The sequence below is a fragment of the Bemisia tabaci genome, chromosome 4 (genome assembly GCF_918797505.1).
Source record: "Bemisia tabaci chromosome 4, PGI_BMITA_v3".
Taxonomy (NCBI): Eukaryota; Metazoa; Arthropoda; class Insecta; order Hemiptera; family Aleyrodidae; genus Bemisia; species Bemisia tabaci.
This window is the reverse complement of record NC_092796.1, coordinates 47,737,510-47,765,364: the sequence shown is the minus strand read 5'-3', so window position 1 is coordinate 47,765,364 and position 27,855 is coordinate 47,737,510. Positions and strand designations below refer to the sequence as shown.

Sequence of the window (27,855 nt, the reverse complement as noted above, 5' to 3'; positions counted from 1 at the left end):
TCTCCTGTGAAATAATACACCGTCCGGCAAAACTTGGCAAAGGCTAATGTGACTTGGTTTCTGCTTTTCTGCTTAGGGCGGCCCAAGGAAAGCTCATAAGGTCTTGAGTTATGATGCAGGGTGGTTTTCACATTTGCCAACTCTTGCTGGATGAATAATTCGAGAGCCTTTATTCGTATATACCAGTTCAGAGTAGTCAAATTTAGTACGTAGATCATTATTTCCTCTTACATTTCAAGAGCGTGGTTCCTCTCTCCCAAATATAAAACGAGCCAAATTAATGCAAAGAGAGGAACCAGGTGCCGTGGTGCTCACTTGGTTCTCTCACGGATTCCCTAATTATTATAATTATGAAATTAATTCAAAGAAAGAGACCACCTACATCGTGATGCTTTTTGAGTCTTTCCAGTCAATAAATAAGGAACAAAGCAGACCCTTGTTCGCCAAAAATGTAAACGGTTTCTCACAACTAAACTCAGCCCGCTAATATCATGTTTTTGAAAGCCACCAAATGCTTAAGATAATGCCTCCAAAATCAAGGAACTTATGATCAAATTAGCGTTATTGTCTCACAAGCCCTGTATACTGTCTGTGATTGCTGGATCTATGGGATATTTGGCATACATTTAATAATAAGGAGCTACTACTTATGGACGTACAAAGGGGGCCAAGGGGGCCTGGCCCCCCTGAAAATATATTAATTGAAAGTAGTATCATCAGCCTCCCCCGGATATTCTGGATGGAGGGAAAAAACCGTCGTCGCATGGGTCCAAATACATTTAAAATTCCAAAAATTTTCCGGACGCGCTCCAAACTTTAGGGTTCTACACAGCAAAGCTCGCGAGGAAATAGGAAGACCTCAAATGTGGTTAATATCATGTTGCGAAAGTAGGAGGGGGACCAGGGCCGGATTTACCTACTTGCCGCCCATGGGCCGCCTGTATTTTGCCGCCCCCTTCTCATTCGTTTTGAAATACCAATAAAAACCATCAAGTAAGCGTGCCAGCGGGAGAGGGGTGCATAAGAATCGTTTACTCTTGTTGGACATATTTTTTGGGAAAGCCCTGTTAATACTACTAGCAAAAGTTCACGGAACTGTGCGCGAAAGTTAAGTTCCGTAAACCTATCTCTGTGTGGACAAGGCCTTCCATTCATAAGAAATGGACGAACAAATTATGAAAGAACAAACATAGATGTAGTTTAATGATTTTAACTTCCGCCGCCGCGCCGCGCGCGCAGACTGCACTGTGTTTGACGCAATGCGTGAAGTATTCACGCAGTCTTGTAGGCGCTAAGCGACTCTCGCTGACCGCACTGTCTTTGGCGCAATGCGTGAAATATTCATGCATTCTTGTAGGTGATATCCGTTTCACGCTGACCGCAGTGACCGCACTGTGTTTGATGCAAGGCGTGAAGTATTCGTGCAGTCTTGTAGGCGCTAATATATGTTACATGCCGACCGCCGCGCCGAGGGCTTCTCCTTTTCATCTCAAGTCCTCGTCATCATTTCTCTCTAAGTCGCGCCGTTCCAGGCCAAATTGCGTGTTCGGTTTCTCTCTTAACTCGATTAATGAAAGGTGATGTCTCTTTTATCACTACAAGACAACAAAATTAGAAATCACTATACTCTCAGGAAATGAGAGATTTTGTCACCTTTTCTCGTTTGTAATTTTTTTTCAAAATTCGATTTTTTTTTATAAAATTGCAAAATTTGCCGCCCCCTTGATTTGCCGCCATGGGCCGCGGCCCATGTGGCCACCGCCTTAATCCGGCCCTGAAGGGGACCGCTCTATAGTTTACAACGTCACGTGATTTAAGGCGGCCTCACATTCAGAACAATTTTCTATGAAATGGAAGAATCGTTATCCATCTCACTAAATCCCCACTGCCGTCATGTTTGAACTTGTACCTACTCTCGTTCTATTTTCGCAACTTCTTGCAGTGACTGACAGTATTGCGTCAGAGAAAAAGGTGTGAAAGCAATATTCAGTGACTGGAGAGGTAAAGGGGAATGTAAAAAATTAATAAAACCCTTAGGGCTAAAAAACTAACGGTATTCCAATACGTAATGCTTACCCACACTACTTTCCATATTGATGGCAAAACTGCGGAATTGCAAACTTTCTATCATGCTTTATATTTTACGTCCAAAAGCAATGAATTTCATTTCATGAAAAACCTTGGTCGTTTTTATTCTCGATGGGAAGAGAATTTTGTGGAAATTTTCGAGCCTCAATGTTGGTTCAGTCTCCGTTTAAAGAATGAAATAAGAGCCGTGCGAGATTTTGAGACAATGAAACCGAGATACGAAGCATTGCAGTTTCACAGTCAATATTTGCGTTGAACATTCCAGACACTGACAGTTTCCACTAAAGGTGGCAACACTTTTTTTAGGGAAAGATAATGGAAAATGTGGAGAAAGGACCTTCCATTGCGAAAAAACTATGATTTTACGTGCAAAAGTTTTAGGTTCATGTTTCCTGCAGTTGTATATCTCCATTCCGTCATGCAAGTCGAGCGGTGCTGCGTAACGATTGTGTTAGTGATTTTGCTCATGGTATTACAATGTTCGACAGCTCCTGAGGTAATGATGGACATTATGCTATTTTATTTTATTTCCCCCTTTTTATTGGTCGAAACAACTTTTAGAACCGATTGTTTGGCTGAATAATTAGAGACAATTTAATTTTTCATATAAAGAGGGACCAGCGCCCATTTCTGGAAATTTCACTTACTTTCAACTCGCAGTTCAAAGGATCTAAACATCCATCGATGAATTTGGTAAAAAAAAAAAAAAAAAAAAGCGTTATCTCCATTGCAAAATTTAAAAATTTTTTAATTGAATCACATATTGCAGAAAGGGCACTATTGCAGAAATTATAACTGTTCAGAAAATGCAAAAAAACTGATTTGAGTAAACTATAAGCTTTTGGAAAAAACATTTTCGAGGTTTTCTTTTGTCCCCCAAGTAGACTGACAATTTCCATAAAAAAATTTTACATGATACTCTTTCTGGGTTGTAAATAATGACACTTGAAGGAAGAGCATTAGTGCCCTTTCTGTAATACATGGGGGAAGGAGCCATAAAGAGTGATAGAATGAAGCCAGAAAATTATTTTAGCCCTTGTTTTTCATTTCAAATGTATGGCAATGATGCATGTCTATAGCGAAAGTTGGAAATTGTATATCTCCATTGCAACGTTTAAAAATGTCTGCTCTCTTTTTATACTACTTTTTTAAAGAGAACTAATAGAGATTTCCCCATGAAATTTTCAGAAAACAATCTTGATGAAGTGAAGAAAATTTACACAAAATTTCAATAGAGAATACTTAAGAACAAAAAAAGAAGACGAAATAAAATTGGCAATGTCGCAATTGATGGTATGCGATTTCGAACTTTCACCATGTGGTTTGCCCACAGCTCTGTAAATTCTAAAAATATTTCTGGCTTATTTCAAGTCAAGAAACTTTAAAAAAAAAAAAAAAAAAAAAAAAAAAAAAAAAAAAAAAAAAAAAAAAAAAAAATGTATCCTTTGAAGTTCAATAGCGTAGTAATCTTATACCTCCTTCCTCATCCAACCTGTTAAGGGCTCCTCTCAATTCCTACACTCAAGGTTCAATTCTCACTCCTTTCATTTTCAGCGTGAGTGAAGCGTGTAGCGTGATCACTGTCGTTTCGAAACGCAAAACTAACCTCTCAATCGTATCAAAACAAAACAAACGACGAGTTGCCGCTGCCGACGCGCGCGCACCCAGTGGGCATGTACTGCAGAAACGGCACTATATTGCTGCAACAGTGCCCTTTCTGTTCTACGTGAGGAACTTAACCCCTCTCAAAAACACATAAAAAATGCGAATATAGTGCCCTGTCTGCACTACAGGATGTGTCTACATACACTAATGCGAAAACCGCAAAAAACTCAATTTCGAAAAAAATGTCGATTGTGCCCTTTCTGTAATAGCTGATTCAATTATGCTTTATGAGAGAGAGAATATACATACATACTTTATTTTCCAAAAACACATAAAGTGAACATGGTAGTTTAAATGGAGGTGTAACTTACAACAATATCCAAGTTTAAAGGATATTATAATTTGTACATGATGGATAAAGAAGTTGAATACAATAAAATTCTAGACTTTGGTCTCTAAGGACCCGTAGGTAACAACTAGTGTTACCTTTTTACTTACTGGGGAAAAATAGTCAGGAAAACCCCAAACTGATAATTTAAAGTTAGATATTAGAGAGAGAGAAAAGAAACACCCATTAATGTATCTTCTTGAAATATTTTCAAATAAGTGAATGAAATTCAGAAAATTTGAAAAAAAAAACTGACGTTGCATGCAGATTATTCAGAAGTGTAGAAAACCAGGTTTTATTTGTTTCTATCATCGCCGCCTTTCTTCAAATTACAAGCTCATACATTTCTTAACTGAGTCCTGAGATCAATTTTGTGCATTTCATTGGAAAGATATTTTCGACCTAAACTTCTACTATTGCAATCTTGACAACAGACACAGCTAGTGATAAAGCGTCAAAGGTTAGCAATTACCTCTTTTTACTTAGAGGTGCCGTCTTTTTCTTCATTGCAAGGGTCTCCATGAAATCATTAAGATACCATGAACTTATCATGGGTCATTTCTACAAAAGTTTCTCTGCTCCATCAGAAATGGGCCGCTCACTTGGAGTTAAGTTCAATAATAGTACAGTCGAACCTCGATAACTCGAACCTCGATAACTCGAAAACCTCAATAACTCGAAGAAAATGTCCGTTCCCTTCCGCAGAAGGCCAAAATCCTCGATAACTCGAAAAATTTGTTCCGTTAACTCGAAGACATTTGAGGCTCATTTGTACCTCAGTAACTCGAAGGAATCGGCGGTTTACCTCTATAACTCGAAGGCAACTATCATGTGTCAAATATGTACCTCAGTAACTCGAAGGAATTGGAGAAAAACCTCTATAACTCGAAGGATGCTTCGGCCCAGATAATCTCAAGGCGGCCGCAGGCAATCAGCGGTGGCAGGTTAATCAGTTTATCATCAGTGAATGTTGTGACGCGTTAAAAAAAATGCGCAAGTGTTCCGCGTTGAGTGTCGCCCAAAAAGTGAGCATATTGGAGGCGGTGAAAAACAGAGGTGCGAAGACAAAGGAACAAATTGCTAAAGAGTTCGGTATCCCACCCAGCACCCTCTCAACGATATTAAAAAACGAGGAGAAGATCCTTGAACTTTCAAAAAGTGACGGGGCACGTGGCTGCAAAAGGAAACGGGAGAGTGAATTTTCTGATGTCGAAGAGTGCCTGGTTGTGTGGATTAAGCAGTGCCGGGACAAGAACGTGAGCATAGATGGTGCATTATTGAAAGAAAAAGCCACATTTTTTGCGGAATCACGAGGACATGCAAACTTTCGAGCAAGCAACGGTTGGATGGCTAATTTTAAGAAAAGGAGCGGTCTTACTTTCAAAAAAGTTTGCGGTGAGAGTGCAAGTGTTGACGATGGAATTTGCATTTCATGGAAGGGTGAGCTACGAAACCTTATTGCATCATATTCACCAGATAACGTATTCAATGCTGACGAAACAGGCCTTTTTTTTAAGTGTATGCCTGATAAAACTTTAACTTTTAAAGAAGAGAAATGCCACGGAGGTAAACATAGTAAAGAGCGAATAACGGTGTTATTAGCAGTAAACAGTACAGGCACTTACAAAGTTAAGCCTTTGATACTGGGGAAATCTAAGAAACCGCGTTGTTTTGCTGGTTGTAAGTCTTTGCCTACTGACTATGACTCAAACCGAAAAGCGTGGATGACGTCATCTCTGTTTTGCAACTGGCTGCATAAGTTGGATAAGCAAATGATAAGTGAGAAACGAAACATTCTGCTTTTAATCGATAACTGCACTGCTCATAATGTTATCCCCCCTCTTCAAGCTGTGAGAGTTGAGTTCTTACCCCCCAATACGACATCAAAACTTCAACCACTTGATCGAGGCATTATAAAAAATCTTAAAACATTGTACCGAAAAGAGGTTGTCCGTAGAATTTTGTCAGATATTGAATCAGGAGTCACAACTAATATTACTGTCCTAGATGCCATGAGAATGATTGATAAGTCTTGGAGGAATGTGAAGCAAAGCACCATTCGTAATTGTTTTAAAAGTTGCGGCTTTATCAGTGACGACAGTTCTGATTCTGAGCCAACGGGAGAAGACAATGAACTAGCGGAGTGGGACTCTCTGGGCACGCATTTCATGCTTGAAGGTTGTTCATTTGAAGATTTTGTCGCAATTGATAACGAAGTTGCAGTGACTGGTTTGCTGAGTGATGAGGATATACTTGCCTCTGTTTCGGCAGATAACAACGAAGAAATCGACGAAGAAGATGACGAGCCTCTTGTCACAAAACCAGTGGTGCCAAATAAGCAGGCAAAGAGCATACTTACTACACTCCGAGATTTTGTGGAGCAACTGCCTAATGTTAGTGATGATGTTTTTTCTGCTTTGGTAACACTTGAAAATGAGGTAGATAGACACCGTTTGCAACACTTGCAGCAGAGCAGAATAACTCAGTTTTTTAAAATTTAATTCTTGATCTTTGTGTACATATTTTTTCCAATAATAAACCATTGTCCTACCCCGATCAAAAAACGGTTTTTTTTCTAAATTGACCTAGCACCAACCTCGAACCTCCAACCTCGATAACTCGAATTTTTCATCTCCAAACCTTGTTAACTCGAAACCTCGATAATCTCGAAACCTCAATAACTCGAATTTTTCATCGCTTCCCTTCAGCTTCGAGTTATCGAGGTTCGACTGTATAAGTCGTGGGTCTACAGGTCCGAGTAAAATATTCGGATTATATGTGCAATACATAAAACACTTGAGGGAACTATGATCGTCTGTGAATAGTGTGCGACTAGAAGGGAGGGGAAGGGGACCTCCTTCACCGCGAGAGGTAAATCCTTCATTTGACTTTGTGCGATTGTTATTTGAACTTTTGAACTCGTACTGAACGGGGGATTAATGGACTAGGACTTATTGCCGGGTTTACCATATCGATGGCCAAAGTGCAGAACTAAATATTTTCACTGCGGTGTTTTAAAATTTCTGTTCTTTTTTTATTCTTTCGACGAGAACCGAGCTAACTTTATAGCTTGAGATTTATACATAGTATTTTGCTGACAGATAATAAAATCGAGAAAGTTATGTATAGATAACTTTGGTTACATTCAATATAGTACAATAAACATACTAGACAGTGCTTTAAATATAGATTTCCAAGGAGATAGTAAAGTGTGATAGGGAGTCTGCAAAATTTCGCAGACGGAGGAATGAGGTTTCGTACTTAGCAATCAATATAGGTGCACTCAGACACGCGCCCAGGGGCCCGCACCCCAAAGTTCCCCCCCCCCTTCCCTTGTGAACATAGACTTTTTACTTGTTTTCCGGCGAAGTTTTTTCCCGTGTTTCCATTTAGTCATTGGGGGCGCTCTCTTCAATTCGTCTCTCTCATAATGTCCTCATTTTGTGCTAAAGAGTTTCAAATTTCCTGTTTTTTATGGAAGGTTCCTCGGGCCCATAGAGTACATAGAGTCGTAATGTAAGTGGGGGAGCTGGCGCCACTTTTAAGCATGTTCCTGGTCCCGAATTCCGAGACTCCTGTGCGGAACCGGGTCACTTTTTCGATACATAATCGATTGTTTGCGATACACGGGTACCCGGCCATCTGATATAAACAAAGAAGATAGGAATCACCACGTATTCCATACCGCCATTTTGGATCGAACATGTATCGAAAAAGTGACCCGAACTCGGCGCACACCGGGCTCGGAACTCGTCGAGCAGAACATGGCGCCAGCCCTCCCATTTACATTACGACTCTATGTACTCTATGCTCGGGCCACTCTCTACTTACGAAGCTCATCACTAACCACCTCCTCCCCGCAGATTTATTTCTCAGGGACCCCTCCAACTACGCCTATGGGATCAAACATCCTATAGTCCGGTCTTACTAAGAGTAGTATTGAAATGAATTCCGAAATTTTCAACAATGCGACTAACCTTATCCGTTGAATTTACTTTATTACAGTCAGGACTAGAGCGGGCAAGAATTAACTTGAAAAATCGGCTGAATTCGGACCCGTGTCGTGGAGGCCGGGGATGTGCGTGTCTTCCTCGGCCAGAATTTCGAGTGAACGATTGCGAATCAGGATTCAGGTCCATTGCCACGCTAGCTACGTCAAATGCAAAGGATATCTACCCGGCTTGTAAGGAGTATAAGTTCCCCAACTGTCGATTTTCATTGTGGAGATTGCGATACAGATGCACCGCCGAGGTCAACTTCCCCTACGTTACCAGGAACGGACAACAGCGGACCAGACCGAGGTTGGTCGGACTCTCAGACTGTGTAGTAACACCCCTCTTAGACCATGCCGAGGCATACGTCTCTTCGGCTTCAACGCCTACTGGTTGAAAAAATGTAACATACTGCATGACAGGGATGTTCAAGGTTGTTTTTACAGGACGTTTGTAACGTATCTCCGAAGACAAAACAATGCTTCACAGATGTTTCATTACAGCCTGGGGTACCTTGAAGCCTGTAAAGAGATAAATTGTGGTGACGTTTGTGCGGTTTGATATATTTTAAGGTCATTAAAATGAATTCAAAATTTCAAAGTCATAGTGTTAATCATTTTCATATCTGAAAGAGGACGATCCATACACCAACAGAATACACCACTGTTAGGTTCGGTCCAGTTCCCTGTCCGAGCCGATGGACGAACCCCTTCCTCCTCTGTTCCTCTTTTTCTCTTTCTTTGATTGGCCCCAGAAAACGGGACTTCGCAGATGCATCTCCACACTCGAACCCGCCGCCCACAGAGATGCCGTCCGCGTCCGCATGCAAATTGAGACGTGTCGCAACCGCAACCGCGGCTAAAATCCGCGAGCCCAGAAATGGAAGTGGTCGTTCCTCGTTCGGACAATGATGATCCGTTTGAGTGATAAGAAACGAAATTAAACAATAGAAAATGGACCGGCGATGGACGAGTCAATGAGGACGCAGGATTTAGGAAGAGGAGGATGAGCGTGGGAAAAGCCCCGTAACGCGGAGCACGATCAGTTCGGACGTATCAATTCGATTTTATTCGTCAATAATGCCGCTGAACCGGGGAAAAACGTCGTATGTGCGATCCAACGTTGCCAAGCCTCTGTTAAGAAAAACTGAATTTTCACGGGGAATAGTGGTTATTTTTCTTTCATTTTTTTTAAGGAATTTTCCTTACCTAACTATCTAGAAATCCACAAAGAATGTTCATAGCATTTTTTGAAATAAGTATTTCGGAGGAGAAATTTGGCAACATCTGACAGTTCTTACGAGCTTTTCCCGTTGTAGAGCAGAATAGTCGCGGCCTCTACGGCTTCCGCGGACTAAAAATGAGGTCGATGGGTGAACTGCTGTGCTGAGGAAGAACGCCGTATGAACATTCGAGAGTTGCCAAATTGCCCTCGATAAAACGTTTATATATGGGGAAAGTTTTTCCTTGAAGTTTTCAAAAACTTCACGTAAAATTACGAACAAAATTGCCTAAAAAATTGGAAGATAAAAATTCATAAGTTGACCAGGAAATTTCTTATTTTATCAAAGGAAATTTGCGGCAACGTCTGATGGTTCATACGGCGTTTTTCCTTAGTAAGACAGTGAAGACCCCGACAGCTGTGATATATCTGAGTAAAATGAACACAGGTCAAATTCATGAAATACTCGACGTAACCCACATTTCAGGAGGGAAAGAGCAGAGCATAATATGTATAATTTTGACTAATGTATTTACCAGCTGACTGTATTGTGCTATAGTTCAGCCATTACACCTAGGAAATCATGTGCGTGTATTTAGACTATCTATCTCTGTTCCAAATATCGTGCAATTCATCGCGATTGTTGTTCAAATATGTTGTACATAATTGTCGAAATTAGTTTCCTCTAAGGCTAAAAAAACCAAACAAAAAGCATAACAACGGACGACTCAATAAAGTAGGTTGAAGGAAACTCTCTTCATGATATGCTCAAATACCTAAATTAATTTCTAGGCCGGCAACGTTTTATTACATTCAAATAATGCATCTCACGGAAAATTAACAATGTTGCGATGAAAATCAGAAGGTAATAGTTTAATTCACTGGCACAATAGGAAAAGCTGGAGACATAAGTTAAGGTTTACGGAGGAACAATCAAAATCAAAGCTTTAGTTAGTGCCGCATGGGGCAGATATAAAACGAATTTTATCACAACGCATTGATACAACTATTCGGGCTCCATGGATGCCCGTGTTGCATACGCAACCAAGTGAAGGTATTTGACTTGAGGCACTAACCGCCACCGCCACACCTGTGGCGCTCAGAGGACCGAGCAGATGAGAGGGGTCATAGAAAATGTGGAAACATAAAAAGCACACATCGATTTTAACACGAAATACAGGGGTTTCAAAAGTGGTTTCATTGATTTTCTAGTCCTTCAAGGAGCATCCCATGCAATTGATAATGTGAAGAAATCAACATCAAAATTTGTATTTAAGTCAAGAATTTCATTTCCAGCCTCTCTGAAAGGCTCGTTCCGTAGTGCGGTGGGATTTACTGCGAGAATCTAAAATGACTGAGTGCCTTTAATCCTGCATTCAAAATTTGAGGACATATTTTATTATAGGCGCAAATAGTTGCTCTACAAACTATGCCCAGCATATCGCGGTATCAAAGCTGAGACACAAAAGATACAAGCATCCTACTCCTGTATGCAACTATTTATCAAGGAGATATATTTATAGTATAAACGAAGAACTGAAAGCGTTCTACCATTTTTGATCCTTTCTATGAAACCTGCTGTTGGTGCCGCGCCGGCCGCGGACTGCGGGTCAGGTGGTGACTGCCTGGACTGTCAAAACGCCTTCACCCGCGTGCGTATGCAGCACGGACATCGATGGAGCCCGAATAGTTGTATCCAGGCGTTAAACTGAGTGTTCGTCGCATTTGATACTAACAAAAGGGGAAGTTGCCTGGTTTTCGTGCTCCGTAACTTAATTCTAGCGTTGCCTATGGTGCCAATGAAGTAAACTATCAGTGATTTTTTATCTCAGCACTTTCAATTTTTTGAATAATGCTTTGATTATTCAAAAACATAAAAACGGTGCAGTCCTAAAATGTTGGTTGTGCCCCTATCCTCTCTGAAAATTAAAGTGATCAGGGCATATAAGAGTGAACTCAGGTTGGCCTACCTGCGGTGGGAAGATGGGGAAGGAGTGGGGGTTCAAGGGACAGAACCCCTCTCCCTAGGATAATTTCCCCAATGTGTAATTTTTCTTGACTTTTAAGAATCGCTCTCCTATGAACTCCTCTTTTCCGCACATGTGAAGTTGTTGACCGTAGATTGCCCCCGTGAAATATTTCAAGCTACGCTACTGAAGAGCAGTAGCGTAGCTTGAATTACATTTTAAAATGAAAAACGTGGCAAGATAAAGAATTGTGTCTGAAAAGACTCCTTAAAATTAAGGCGAACAGAGCAAGCCATATTGCGGGTAAAAGCCGAGAGAAAATTCGAACGGGTTCGAAGAATCTATAATGAAAATGAATTTCGTAGAAACTTATGGTCTTTCTTTTTTATTTTCCAGATAACTTTTTTTTAGAGCAAACTAACGTGACTGGAAGTTTTGAGGAAAAGCGTAATAGCTTCTCTCAAAAGGGGAACATTAATTAAGGGATTTTTTTTGGAATTTTAATTGTTTATCGAAAAAAATCCCAAATTGCTCCTTTTGAACAAAAAAAATCTCCAGATTTCATTCAATTTTTTTCACAAACTGATACCTGCCTGAAATGAAGCGTGTAAAATTGATTGGGCGTAGAGTCGATTTTCCCATTTTCATAGAATCGAAAAAAAACTATACTTTATTTTCTGGCATGATGCTTTTTATAAGCCGAAGTTTTCAGTACAGCTCAGAACCATAGCGGGATGGGACTTTTATATACAGGGTGATCCAAAAGTCCCTTCCACCCCCTCTAACTTTTTACCTAATTGAGGTAAAGATTTGAAACTTGGGGAATATTCCTAGGTCAAAGGGAGCTACTTTTTGGCCCCCCTAAAATTTTCAGGGGGGCCAAAAAGTAGCTCCCTTTGACCTAGGAATATCCCCCAAGTTTCAAGTCTTTACCTCAATTAGGTAAAAAGTTAGAGGGGGTGGAAGGGACTTTTGGATCACCCTGTATATGCCGAAAGGCAAGGTCTATAACGAGGCATATTGCGCGGATTTCCTAGGAAGAGAAATGGTTGACCTTTATCCTGCCGTGTTAAGGAAAAACGCCGTATGAACCTTCAGGCGTTGCCAAATGTTCGTCAGTAAATAACGAATTTTCGGGAAAATTAGTTAATATTTTCCTTCCAATTTTTCAGATAATTTTGTTCACAATTGTACCTAAAGTTCCTGACAATTTCAAGGAAAAACATTCATAACTTTTCTTAAAAAATAAATCTTTTACCGAAGGAAATTTGGCAACTCTCGAATGTTCATACGGCGTTCTTCCTTAGCACTGCAGTATGGAGAGCCTTTATGGTCGTAACTTTTCAAAAGTCCTAAAGGATCACGCAGGACAACACAGGGTTTTCCCGAATTAAGAATAGTATACCGTGATTACCACATGTTTCTAAAAATGTTCAGGCGGTTCATGTAGGACCAAAATGACACAAAATGAGACTCTAACTTAGAAGAACATGAAGTCATTTAGAGTAGTGACTCTAACTGAATTACTACATTGGCTTTTTCACTAAATTTTAATTCTTCCGCTTTTGAAAAGTAGGGAATAGCGTAATCAGTCCATAGCTGCACGTATCATGAATCGGGACATGAGGAAACACGCAGTTGAAAGTGTGCTCTTAACGTGGGTAACGGATATTTTCGAACGCCATCTCGGCTTTCTCGGTAATCCGTATGTAAGAGCGGAGCTCAAAACACGCAACTTTGAACTAGTTTTTCGAGGAATATCTTTCGAAAAAAATCGGGAAAGTCCCTGTGAACTAAGCTCACTGATGAATGCTAAGCGCGCTTCAGCGCGCTGAGTGATGGTTTGAAAATGCGAAAATTGAAAATTTCTAACCGAGCTCACCGGAGATATTTTTGAATATTCGGAACATGAGGACATGAGGAAACATGCAGTTGAAAGTGTGCTTTTGACGTGACAGATATTTTCGAAACGCCATCTTGGCTTTCTCGGTAATCCGTATGTAAAAGCGGAGCTCAAAACACGCAACTTTGAACCATTTTTTCGAGGAATATCGTTCGAAAAAATTCGGGAAAATTCCTGTGAGCTAAGTGCACTATCGGTTGTTTGAGAATGCAAAAATTAATCATTTCTAGCCGAGCTCACCGGCGAATTTCTTGAATATTTGGAGTAAAATTCACTGGAATTAGGTCAAATTCAACCATATACCGTGAAGTCAAATAAGTTGACTTGATCATCTTCGGGGCGGGCACAGATATCATTGTCTATGACAGTGCGATCAATCGGTTTCCATAGATCTTGGCCCGTTCAAGTTTAGCTCTGAAAATTAATATCCTAAGCTGATTTTTTTATCCACAATACTCTACTGTTGCAGAGGTGCCTCGCTCGAAATCGACCGTTTAGCCCGCAATCGGTCAACGCGGGAGGCACCTATCACGAACTGAGGCCTGGCCGATATTTCTCGCGAACAAGGTTAGAGACTTCGGTGATTTCGTTGGTCAACTCGCTACACGTACCCGAGTGGGCACCCCCCCCCCCCCGATTGTCCCTCCTCCCCTGCTCCCTTTCTCTGGCGGATCACGTCCACTTGATCCCTTTCGGCCGATAACAAATCACCGGTCGCGACGGGACGAGACCGTTGTTGCCAGATAGTACTTACATACCTGAAATTTTCCCCATTTAACCCCGTGTAAACTATTTACATTATATAGCACCACTGGCAACCTGAGCGCGTATGCAACGACCTTGAGCCGAGTAGATAGGTCGCAACCTAACCTGGTCACTACTCCGATCTCGTGAGTGGCGTAAAAATGACCTCACTCTCCATCGTCCTCCTCGTCCACTTACGTCCGAGTGACGCGCATTGATGATGGTGGCGCTCTCTCCAGAAATGAAGATCAGACGGATAAGGGAAAACTACAAGATAGAGTTTAGAAAAAGTCAATGATGGGTAGATGACACCTATTTTTTAAAATCATTTTCCGAAAGTGGCCAAGAAAACTCGCGTTTTGAACATGGCAAAAATGAGACCCGTTTGAAAAGATATTGTTGGCGGGATCTGATGACGTAGCAAGGCGGGAAAACGGCCTCCGCCGATTGGCTGAACGCAGCTTCAGACACCGCCTTGCTACGTCAACTTTGATTGGTCCGGTTTTAATTAGCTTTTGATAGGTACTTTGGCCCTTCAGAAAGTTTTTTGAGCTACTTTACGATTTTTTTGGTTTATTACGGGCGGCTGCAACCCTAAAAGGAAATTTTTTTGGAAGAACAATATATGAGAAATTCGATTCTGAAAAGTTTCAGTGAACTTTGAGACACCCCGTATAAAATGTTTTTCGACTCCCGCAATCGCGAATACCTTTTAATTCTTGGAGCGCAATGTCGCTAATCGTCTCAACTTTTGACCAAGGATATTCTTTTGACCAGTTACTTTAAAGTTTATTTGCGACGATCTCCACAATATTTGAAAAAAAAGAAGTTATTTTGACTCAAAGAATAAGTTTCAGAAATCTTCCCATTTAATCCTGTATCAAACTGTGCTAATGAATGTGGAGGCGCATATCCACATGATGAACTTGGGAAGTTTGGGAGTCTTATAGCGGTAACGTATACTACCTTGCTAAGTAAGAACGCCGTATGAAAATTCGAGAGTTGCCAAATTTCCTTGGATAAAATGCTAATTATTGAGGAAAATTATGAGTATTTTTCCTTTAACTTTTCAGAATCTTTAGGTCAAATTGCGAAAAAAAAATCCTGAAAACTTGGAAGGAAAATATTCATTAGTTTGCCAGGAAATTCGTGTTTTATCAAAGGAAATTTGGCAACGCCAGCAGGCTGATTATTAAAATTGATAGAAAAAGCAATAGACAAAGAAGACAAAAAGGATTTGGAGGGATCCTATTGGTAGAAGCGGGTGGTTGCAATGGACGAGGGAGGTAGGTAATAGACTAACTAACGGCAAGCCACGAGAGACCCGACAGTTAGTCTATCATTTTCTCCCTTAGTCTATGAGAACCACCCATTTCAACCAATAGGATTGCTTTAAACCCCCTATGTCTTCTTTGTCTGTAGCTTTGTCTATCAATTTCAATAATTGGCCCGCTGATGGCTCATACGGTGTTCTTCCTTAGCACAGCAGTAAAGCCCTATGCTCTACCACGTGGCGCAATTATGTCGGGGGGGTCGAGGAGTCGGGGGATTGGGGGGTCGGGGGGGGGGGGGGGGAGGTCGGGGGAGCTGTGGCGTCTCCGTAGCGCCGCCGACAAGTTAGGAAATGTAATCGCTCGGATTCTCATCAGCCTGGAACATTGCTACGGGTCAGAATCAGCTGGCTGCCACTAGAGTCCCTTTATACTGAGAGTCAAGACAATGCGAATCCATTTCTGATTGGTTAACCGGATTTTAGGCCTTCACAGTGTCACAAACGGGAATAAAGATTACATTTTCACCCATTGCAAAGATTATAATCTGGAGTGGACCGAGGAATTTCGGGTTCGACAAGGAAAAAACGGAATGAGAGAAGGAACGGAGAAAGGAATTTAAGAATGAGCCGATCAAAGATTACGAAAAACGTTCAATTTCTGTAATCTTTATTCCCGTTTGTGACTCCATGAGGGGTCTTGTCTTGACTCTCAGTATAAAGGGACTCTAGCTGCCACTCATCTCTTGGCAGCGCACCGTGCAGCAATGCAGCATCCACGACTTGCAACGGACCAACGCGACGCGGCAACGCGTAAGATCCTCCGGTAGCGAAGCGTGAATGGTCGTTGACTATCGATTTTTCTCCATTTGAAGCTGTGGTAAAGAATCGATTATTAAGATGTTCGTTGCAAACGCCCTGTTTATCGATCCTTTTCCATTGGTTTAAATGACAGATCAATCACTGGAAGAAAACACTTTGGATATAGAGTCCAGACTCTTAAAAACATCGACAAGAAAAAGTATTCTTCATTCAATCAGAATCTAGCTTAAATCTTGAACCAAGCCTCCTAATTCAAGCGGATTTCGTTTTGATTCAAGCAAAAATCCGATTGAATCAAGAGTATTTTTTCTTGTCAATGTTTTCAAGAGTCTGGAATCTAGATCCAATGTGTTTTTTTTCCAGTGATCGGCAGCATACCGCGCCACCGATAAGGCCGACGCTAGAGTTAACAAAAAATCCAAGTAATGAAGAGATAAAGAGGGTGGAGTGGGAGGAGGCAGCTCCTCCAGAGGTTTTTAGAATGAAATTTCAACCCGAAACATTGATCTCAGAATTTGTTGGGAAACATTGAAATTTGACTCATTATATTTTTTCTTCAAAATTTCGAAGTTACTGCACACGAGTCCTACACGTTTCGTAACATACTTAGTCCATTACGAAGAGCTTCGAAAAATGTCATGAAATTTCAAATTTCAATTCATAAAGTTTCACGAGGCTTAATGGCATCACGTCCCCTGAAACCTTCTTATGACATCCAAGAGGTAATTAGTGAAAGTATCATTTGACTTTATCTAAGCAGAAACGATGATACAGAGTTTCTATCACCCGGAATTATTATGATCATGACAGAAAAAATTAAAAATGAAAAAAGGGGTGAAATGAGCCTAAAATATTAAAACACTAAAAAAGCAGGACATCTTTGAGAAGCCACGCCTAGGCGTGTTTGCATGTAAATTCCTACTTTTGTGGATGGGCTGGAAATTTTAGATCCTTATTGCGTAAGCCAATCCAACGTTCTAATCCGGCGTTATACTCCACTATTTTACCACTGTCGTATGGCCCTGTATATACTTGCAACAAGGATTGCTGTACATTTTGCAACAAGGATATACTATTTTTAGCTCATTCTAGAGACAGCGTATACGATTATTTTCCCTACGTTCCCTGCTTTTATGGATGAGCCAGAAGCAGTGGTTCCTAAATGCTAAAGTTAGTCTAACTTTCCTACTCGTGCATTCAAGTCTTCCGCGGTAACCACTTCTTCAGGCCTTTGAACACACTTGACTACATTTTACAATGGAGAACCGCTATTTCAGAAACAGCGTGTATGTCAGTCCTCACCTACGCGGTTTTTATGTTCCTTTCAGTCTTTTTCTCTTGAGGATTAGACTCATTAATTGGCCCTCTCCACAAAACTCATTCTACTAAAACTACTATTTTTCTTTTCTTTCTCTCTTTCTTTCTTTCTTTCTTTATGGCCTTAGATGCAAAAGAACCGCTTTAAATTAAACTTATATTACTACTACTACTACTACTACTACTACTACTACTACTACTACTACTACTACTAACTACTACTACTACTACTACTACTACTACTACTGCTGCTGCTACTTTCTTTCTTTCTTTCTTTCTTTCTTTCTTTTTTCCCCTTTTTCTCTTCAAAATTTCCATTAACTCGATTCCCTTCTCTTGAATGCAAAAATATCCAAAGTAATTATGAGAGAAGAACTAAATGCATAGTTGGTTTACTGTCCGATTTCCTGTCAATCCTAATCAATTAAGAACATAAAACCAACTGCTCGGCGACCCTAGTTCTTACGAGAATCAATCGAGCACTCTCCGTGACCATATACTCGATCCTATTTAAAAAAAAAAAAAAAAAAAAAAAAAAAAAAAAAAAAAAAAGTATCACTATCTAAACTTCTTAGTCCTCTTCATTTGTTTCCACTTCTTCTTTCTCCCTTCCTTCGTCATCCTCTTCCTTTTGTCTTTCGATTTCTACCGTGTTCACATCTGACCTTGTGAAGCAGGCAATTCTTCGCTAAAAAAGAGAAAAAAAGGGGGAGAAAAGTAAGAAATAAATATGTATATTCATTCATTCCCAATGGCAAACAGAGATGGAAAGTGAGCTTTTAAACTCGACTTGGCTCCACGTGAAGGATGGGAACGAGGCAAAAGCAGAGAGACGGATCCTCAAGAGAGGAGAGGGAGGATCACGGAAAGTTTTACGTTTACGAGCAAAGGTCTCGTGCATCTCACGATTATTCGCCGCGGTCGCGGCCGAGAGTCAGATCATAACCGCTACGCCCCCCCCCCCCCTCCCCTTCTGCCCCCCCCGCCCGGCTGCTCTCAGACGCACGAAGATGCGCCCATGCAAATAACGCAAGGTTCTTTCCCATCTCATTCCATCTCGTCTCTCGCGGCTCCTTCCGAAAAAAGGCAACCTCTGGGTGTTTTCTCTCATCGACTTGGACTACCCATGCATAGATTGATTTAATGGCTACGTCATGGGACGTGTCGATTCGCGATAAATTGGGCGAGGATTCAAACCAAAACAAACAAATACAACCTCACGGAAAAAATTAAATGTTGATTTAGCATTTATACTGTTAAAAAGATGTCCGACAAGTCTCAAATGCTGATTTTACAATACAAAAATGCGAACATAACATTTTAATTCGTACGTTTTGCAGTGGACGTAGTTACGTTAGCATTTGTTAAAATGTAAAATCTTGTCGGACATCTTTTTAACTGTATAAATGCTATATCAACATTTAATTTCTTCCCGTGCTTACGTCCAAATTCCGTGTAAGCTACTTACATCAATGCCTTAGAATATAGTCATTAAGAAAGCAAGTCATGACTCAAAGAACACAAGACGATTGAAAGAAACACTTTTAGAAGAGAAACAAGGACGCATTTTACCCCTATGGCGCGAGGGGCACGAATCAGAAAAAAGGTGTTGTGTTTGTTTACAATTAAACCATGGCGTAGCCACTAAATCAGTTGAATTCGACAACTTAACGGTGCCGACTAGAGTGTTAGCAAAGGCGCATCGCGCGTCCAGTTTCTGATCGTTATTATTGGGGTTTTTGGTCAGTTTTTGTACCGCTTCAGTCACAGCCGCGGCCTTTGATCCCTTTATTTTTTTACGGACGGTGCACGGAAAGGGATAGCCTTTTCGCCGACTTTCTCGGCCTTTGAATCCCTTCTGTGCTTGTAGGTGGTGAGAGGAAAGAAAGCCTAGCCGTATCCTGAATCTACGAATACTTTTGAACTGCCTTTTTGATCGATGTTTTATTCCTCACGGTTAACGCATTCAGAAAAAAAAAAAAAAAATTCAAACCCCTCGATGAGTAACGAAGAAAAATGGAATATTTTACTGTTTGTGATCGATCTCAAGAAACGGAATCTTATTAGTTCACAAGAACTCAAGATTATTTCAGTTGGTGTTGTTTTTGTATAGTTCATTATTGCAGCAAATGGTTATAGCGATCGTTGTTAGAGAATAGAAAGACGTTTATTGAACACTGTTTGAAGGAAATCGATAAACATGTTTGACCAAACCAGAGTTTTAGCGATTTGACATTTGAACATATTCATGCTTAAAGGACCTATTTTTATGAAGTTTACGTGCAATATAAAAATCTTTTTAGCATAGATAAATACGCTCATTTGCAGTTTAAAAAAAAAAAAAAAACACACGAACTTTCAAGGGAAAGCTATTTTAGATTCTAATTTGGTGTTTTCAAATTGAGGAATTACCGAATCATAATCTTTCTTACAAAAATAACATTTGGAACTACTATTTCTGAATCATGCCTGGAACAGCTAAAGTGCCATTCCTTGCCCTGTGTGGAGAGGTGCTTTTATAGATAAGCCAGAAATAGTGGCTCCTAATTTCAGGATGTAGTCTAACTTTCCTAATCGTGCGTTAAGGTCTCCAACGGTAACCAAGGTCTCCATGCACACTTGAACCACAATTATTTGCAACGAGGGTCTACATTTTCTGATTTATTTATAGAGACAACGTCTATGTCATTATCCTCTAAATTTTTTTATGAATGAATCAAAAATAGTTGTTCTGGCGCATCTGACAATCGGCAGCATGTGGCACCATGAATAACTGAGGATTCCGAATATATACCTCTCGCGTCGTTCAAGATGTCAAGGTGAAAAACAAAGTAGACAAAGAAATTCAGTCAAAATTTTCCGTCACTATCATCAGCTTTAGGAGCGATTTACTTAATATGCTTCCAACACTGTAAATAACGCAAACTATGGCTTAAAATTTTGACATGCAATGTTTCTGAGAAACTGAAAATTGATATTCTAAAGCTTGAATTTGCTTTTTACGCGCAGAAGTTTTAGTCAATAGCTTAGGAGGCTTCTTGCCTGATTTTGTCACATTTTTGCTGAATTTTCAATAAGGAACTACCATTGTAGAGACTATACGATGAAATGAATGAATATCCCACTACTTCCCGGTTTTCCATGTGGCTGAACGCTGCACAGTGGATCGAGTCAATTAGAGAGGTCGGACATAAAATTGTGAAAAAAAAACCTGCAAATTTTGATGCTTATTGCGTCACATTTTCAATTTCAAGGGGTATTTTGAGAAGAAAATTTGACAAGGAAACCAATGAAACCATTTTTAGAGTCTCAAATTTTTATATAAACAGAGTTATAAGTGTTTAAAGTTTCCAAATTTTGTTCGACCTCTCCTATTGCCTCGATCCACCGTGCGCCGCAGAAACCCTATTTTTCGACCCGACTTGACAAAATTGATTCTCCCGATCGAGATAAGCGGTTTTCTGGTTTCGCCATGGATATTCGTCATTTCGCCGAGCATCGATAGCCAAGTTACACCGAAGAGCGAAGCATCCCGCGCGAGGGCGGAGGGGCGGTTCTGGGGGGCGGGGGCGGGGGTGAGGGCAGGGGGCGGGGGGCGGGAGCGCGGTGACCTTCCGCGGCCGCGCTGCTCTTTCCGCGCTTTCTCGCCAAGAGTCGAAATTTGCATTTCAATCGCACATCTATCAACTTGTTATCGGGATGCGCCCAGGTTCCGGCTGCCTTTTCACACTGTTACGTATACTGCCGTCCCGAGGAAAAACGCAGTATGAACCTTCAGGCGTTGCCAAATATCATTTAGTATGTTGGTGTGCTGTATGGTGGTATGGTGTATGGATGGTGAAAATCAATAAATGAACGAGAACGGATCGAAATGAATGAACATATAAATCTATCAATCGGCGAGTACACTGGGAAAAAAAACACGTTGGATCTAGAGTCCAGACTCTTAAAATCATCGACAAGAAAAAATACTCTTGATTCAATCGGATTTTTGCTTCAATCAAGAACCAAGCCTCTTAATTTGAGCGGATTTCCTTTTGATTTAAGAAAAAATCTGATTGAATCAAGAGTATTTTTTCTTGTCAATGTTTTCAAGAGTCTGGACTCTAGATCCAATGTGTGTGTTTTTTTTTTTTTTTTTTTTTTTTTTTCCAGTGCATCGTGTTCGAGTTCGAGAGCCTAAAACACGAAGAACGGGTCATTTTAGATAGATCAGAGGGCTGGTTGGATCTAGAGTCCAGACTCTTGAAAACATTGACAAGAAAAAGGGCTCTTGATTCAATCACATTTAAGCTTAAATCAGAAGGAAATCCGCTTAAATTAAGAGGCTTGGTTCTTGATTTAAGCTTAAATCCGATTGAATCGAGAGTATTTTTTCTTGTCAGTGTTTTCAAGAGTCTGGACTCTAGATCCAATGTGTTTTTTTTTCCAGTGATGGTACACAGTGAGCGAGGATAATATACTAAAACTAACAGCGACATATGAGGCTATGTAGGAGCCGTCCCGAACCGGAGTCGTGGCCTGAGCGATGCGATGGCCAAAATCAGAGTGTCTGCTGGTTGCTCTCGTCAAAGGATGATCATCATCGTGGAAAGAAAGTCGGCGAAGAAAAAGGTAAGAGACAATCCGTGTCAGGCGCCGCGCCGTTGTTCGCAAGGTCGCGGAGTCGCCGACAAGGGTGCCGCCTGGCGCGGGGTTGAAAAGGTGAAAAGGTGCTAAAGGGAAAAGGTAAAAGATGAAAATGTGAGACAGGCGCCAGACTAAGGGACAGAGCTAGATATGAAAAGGAAACATGGCATTGTATCGTACTGAAGTATAGTTAGGGACGTTACAAGTAAATCACGAATTTTCGGGAAAATTTGTAAATATTTTTTTCTCCAATTTTGCTGATAATTTTGCTCACAATTTTACAAAAAGTTTTTAAACATTTCAGGGGAAAATACTCATAGCTTTCATAAAAAATAAACATTTTATTGAAGGAAATTTGGCAACTCTTGAATGTTCATACGGCGTTTTTCCTTAGCACGACAGTATGAACGCCCGACCCGAGACCCGCGCCAGACCAGGCAACCGCCAGAAACTATCGCCCGGGAAAAGTGAACGCAGGGCTGCGGGCTGATTATTGAAATTGATAGGCAAAGCTATGGACAAAAAGGACAAAGGGAAAACGGTGCGATCCTGTTGGTTGAATCGGGTGGTTTCTAGGATCTCGCATGCGTCACCGATGTGAACTGCCGTGGAGAGGAAAAGCGCCGTATGAGCATTCATATATTGCCAAATTTTCTTTAAGAAAATACGAATTTAAGATTTAGTTTTGAATATCTTTCCTTTTAATTTTCTGATACTTTAGATCAAATTACGAGTAATTTTCTCTAAAAATCGGAAGAATAATATTCACAACTTTTCTGGAAAACAAGTGGTTTGTCAAAGGAAATTTGGCAACGTTTGAAGACTCATACGGCGCTCTTCCTTAGCACGACAGTGTAGTCTAATACTTACCTTCATTGACCATTACAATCACTCGCTTCCACCACTTGGATCGCTGATTCTTTGCATTCTTTGTCTATAGCTTTTTCTATGAATTATTTCAATGAACGATCCGCAGTTTGAAAAGAAAGCATGTGAAGTTTTGTTCTAGTCCAGATCTCATCTGTTGAGTGTTGGCCCATTTCTACAGACATAGTGGTAGACACATTTAAAAACACAGAGCAGAGGAACAATAACTGGACTACATTTTGCAATTTGGAACTATAAATCTTATCCTGGTTTAAAAACAACGTATGTGCCATTAGTTTCCCTACGCATATGAGTGTTTTTCAGAAGAGCCAGAATTTATAGTTCCAAATTACAAAATGCAGTCCAACTATGCTACTATATGGAGGAATTTTTCTACTATTTTAAATATCATGTTTCTAATCTATTATTTACTCCTCCGCGTAGCGGTGAAATGCCTTTATGTATTCGCATATGCAACTTAACTAGTCAACGAGAAAGAATAGTTGCATTTTATGTATTCGCATATGCAACTTAACTAGTCAACGAGAAAGAATAGTTGCATCCTTTCAACGGTGAGAAAAGTTTGAAACTCAGGCCCTCATATTTTATATTTGACACCAGGAAGCCTCCTCCACACGTTTATGAACCACGAAAATTAAGTAGTTCTTCGGCCGAACTGACAAATTCTCCGAGACGACCCGGTTTGATCGAAATCAAGTGATCTACTTAAAAATTGGTACGAGTGTAATTTACGTGCTTGGTAATTTATGCTGCCCCCCCCCCCCCCTCCGCCTCCGTATTGGATCTGGCAAGTGGCATTTAATCTACTTCAATTAAATATCATCGGGATTTGGTAATGTTCGCTTCAACGAAATGATCTTTACTCGCCTTCATATTTTCCGCATGGTTGGTCGTTAGGCGACCGTTCCTTGATTGGCGCGAGAGCATCGATGATAACAGTGACACCGTTCTCCTGGTTATGGGGCGCTCGAAGGACCGTAAAAGCTGTTCTTATATCAGGAAGAAAAAAAACTCATAAAAGAGAATTTACTCGAGACTTTACTGCTTCATATCAATGGCGATATCGCCTATCTGCAAACTGAGATTTCGCAGAACGAAGTGAGAAAATTCGTCATTTTTGCAATTTTGAGGTTAGATTTAAAATTTTTCCATTCATTACGTCATCGAAGCATTCCCCTATAGGACTGCCCTGCTAAAAGTGTTACATGTAAAATTTTGCATGTAAATACAGTTTCATGGAAAATTCGGATGGAAATTTTTTCCATGAAAATATTTGGCATGGAAATTTTTTCCATGAAAATATTTGGCATGGAAATTTTTTCCATGAAAATATTTGGCATGGAATTTTTTCCCAGATATTTCCATGAAACTGTATTTACATGCAAAATTTGGCATGTAAATAAACCTGCACCATTTGACTCCACCTAAAATTTCTATGATTAATGCAAGAATTATAAAATTAAAGTCACCCTCAAAAATTGGTCGGACTTTGAGACCTTTATCTGACTGTACCCACTGGAAAGCAAGCGAGTGGAGGAGCTGGCTATTTTTCTTTGGCCCAATATGTTTACAGGGGATCTTACCCTTACCTTATTTCAGGCATTTCTGCTTGTTAAGTGCTGCAATCTACTTTTTCTCCCGCAGCCCTGCTAAAAATTTTTCATGGAATTCCGTGCTGGTTTTCCATGGAAAATTTCTCCACGGAAAGCACCACGGAAAATGTCACCATGGAAAATTTCTCCATGGAAAATTTCTCCACGGCAAATTCTCACCGTGGAAACCTGCCACAGCACTCACTGTGTCTCATGCAGGTTTCCACCATCAAGTTACCATGGTGTTGTTTCTTTAAGTCATCATAGAACTGTTCTACTCAATGTTTCTGGTTTTTTTAGTATTTAATTAGATAATTTACAAGTTTTCCTTGTAATCAATATAAATGAAAATGATACACTCACCAACTTGAAGACACATAGTACCAACTATACTTGACAGAGATGTAATAATTCTTTTAACAATTGAGAAACTACCGCACTGTACCTTCGCGTCACATACTGCACGCTCAACGTTTCAAATAAGATTTCATTCAGTTGACAATGTGAAAACATATTCAAATTATTTCACAATAAGCACGGAAAACAGCACCAAAAATTATCACAACACTATCCAAATTAGAGGCCAAGAGAGTGAAATATGAACTGTAGATTTTGGTTTCTGTCTGGGAAGCTTAATTGCATCTAGATGGTTTAAAGGTTGCCACTAATTCCCTGCGAATGGCTGTTCGATAAGATCAAAGGAACTGCCAGATGATAGGAAACAAATGGCGATTGCTGCAGCTGAACAAGGCAGGTAAATGTCTCGGTGTGTTTTTATGAAAGCTCTGAAAAATGAATAATGTACAGCGCATCAAAACCATGAGTACAACCAATGATCAGCACTAAATTGAAACAATCTCAAGGTGAAGCCAACCAACATTTCTTGAGAAGTTAAAATAAGTTCTGAGGATAGCCAAATAATTTTTAGTAATTGGACAAAATACTTGTGAAAAAGCATTGGTAAAATTGTGTGTAAAAGCAATTATTGCATTGGTAGCCATAAAAATAGGAAGTAAATTATTGGACATCTGATAATTCACTGAAACATCGTTGATAAGGATGTGATGTTTTAGCCCTCTAGAGTTAAAAGTTTAAGGCCTCATCTGTAACTTCAGATATATCTCTCACACTACTTACATTTCTGAATAAAAATACCAAGTAATAGCTAAGGCTCAATTCAGACGTCACTTTTCCTTCACTCATGTCAAATGAAAAGTTGGATCGTGTAATACAACACGAGAACACAACGATCATTTGAGAGGTTGAACAAAAATTTGAAAGTCAGGTCACACCAAGGTTTCCGTTCAACTTCTCAAACAAATGTTAGCGCTCGCGCATCATACATTGAGACAAACGTCAAAAGTATTGCTTAAGTCACCATTCACCAGTGGTGCCACCTGACTACATGAATTTACCTGTTGAGTGGTGCGAATTCAGAGCTAATCAGAGAGAAACATTTGTTTCAACATACGATGAGCGAGCTCTATGTTCTCATGTCCGTATAAAACGATCCAACTTTTCACTCTGTATAAGTGGAGGAAAGCTAGACTGTCTGAGGTGGGCTTTAGTTTCCATCACACAGCAAAAAAATCTAGAAGGGCCTGTATTTAAGGTTTCTTTTTCAGTCCTAAGTAGTTCTCACCTGTGAATTTTATTCACAGTCTATATGGGTTTCAGCAAACGATAGGAAATGGCAATCTCATATGATCTGACAGATATCTGATATTATCCCTGAGGAGGACGATGACATGAGCTGATGACGGCTGGGAATGGAATGCAGTTAGAATGTTAACCGTGTGCTGAAAACACGATAAGGGAGACTGTAACCAATATTCGATCACGGTTCATGTTCGGGGTGCAGACTCGGAGGAGCGACCAAGGAGAAGATAGAGAAAATGATGAGCACATACGAATCTACTATTCAACAAAGAATGTTAGAATAGTAACCCAAGAGGTGGTAATGCCTACATTCAGTAATAGAAATTGCTAATCATTGTTATTCATGACTTACCTAGATTCAGTTCAAGGCCCTTGCATTCAACTCAGATTTGGCGTGATGTAGCGAAAGCAGGAAGTCAAGAAATATATAAATTTCTGAGAATTACTGTATGGTTTGCGAGAGCTTCATTGAGCCTGACGATTCACGCCTCGTTGATAATCTAACCTCAAAATACCGACAGGGCAGGGCGAGGCAGGGCGAGGCAGGGCGGGGCGGCACATCTCCTGACTTGCCGAATTGAATTGAGGATTTTTTATTTAAATCTGCATGATCTATAAAAACTCATTCGCTTATTTATTACTGAAATGCGTAACGCCGATAATGTTTCATACTTCACACGCTTTAACATTTGCGTTCTATTCTTGCTTTTATTTTTATTTTTATTTTTATACAATATCAACATGAAACAGGGCAGGCCGGCAGGATTGCAACGCAGGTTTTGTTTTGGAGTCGGAACTGAATCACTTTGTAAACAACACAAGATGAGTTGTTGGTTATCACTGCCAGTAATGCAAATTTTAATTTTTTTATGTGATTTAATTAGTATCAGCTCGAATTCGAGTCTTCTTCGTTACGAAAGTAATGTTACCTCGAAGTTGGTGAATTTTGATTAACCTGAAAGTAAGCCAGCAGTGTATCGCAATGGACTCTTGGTAATCGATCTTCAAATTTTTATTTTGGCCATGCGTAGAAATAGAATGAAAAAATTCTGATAGATACAACTCAATTCTCATTGGTTTTGCTATTACCGCTATTCGGTTCTTTCTACAATTCAACGTTGGTTTCACACAGGAGATTTGGAAGTATGACGGTTGAGCTTCAGTAAAGGCGATCCTATTGAATAGTTAGTGTCCAAACTAATCTTGCAAAACACAGACGTTTGGTCTCTAATTGACAGACTTTAAAGCTGTACCTACAGGTTCGAAGAAGCTGCGTGTTTTCTGTTTTTTGACAAACTATTGCGGTTATTTCAGTTGTCTTAAACAGAGTATAAGCAGCAAATTATTATTACATCTCTGTCAACCATAGCAAATCTCTGAGTTAATCATATTTTAAATGAAAACATTCTCCGTACAGAAAGTAATTGCTACCTACTGGTACAATTATTAAATTATCGTTAAATAGTGGGCATTGTCTTGGGAATGCCATGGTTGTAGAAATTTCAGTGCACTAATGAAGACTTATTCTGTGATAACTGATGACATGAAACATTTTAGTGGCCCTCACTTGTGAACTTCGGTGAGTAATTCAACTTAATTCTATGATGCATAACGAAACAGCAAATAGTTGCTGATTGTCAATAAATATATAATAATAATATCTTTATTTGTTTTTTTGGCTTGCACATGGCTTCTACAAATGCGTCGAATTTTTCTAAACAAGAAACAAGAATAAATATATGTATATAAAAAAAAAAATAAATAAAAAAA

General features: G+C 40.0%; 2 protein-coding genes across 2 annotated transcripts in view; one reads left to right on the top strand and one right to left on the bottom strand.

The window, feature by feature from the left end:
• LOC140224527 (uncharacterized) overlaps positions 1-27,855 on the bottom strand; it is a 219,926-nt gene that overhangs the window by 6,402 nt on the left and 185,669 nt on the right. The window lies entirely within an intron of this gene.
• LOC140224478 (tigger transposable element-derived protein 6-like) lies at positions 5,071-6,582 on the top strand. The gene has a single exon (XM_072299635.1). The coding sequence runs from the start codon at positions 5,071-5,073 to the stop codon at positions 6,580-6,582; it is 1,512 nt and encodes a 503-aa protein (XP_072155736.1).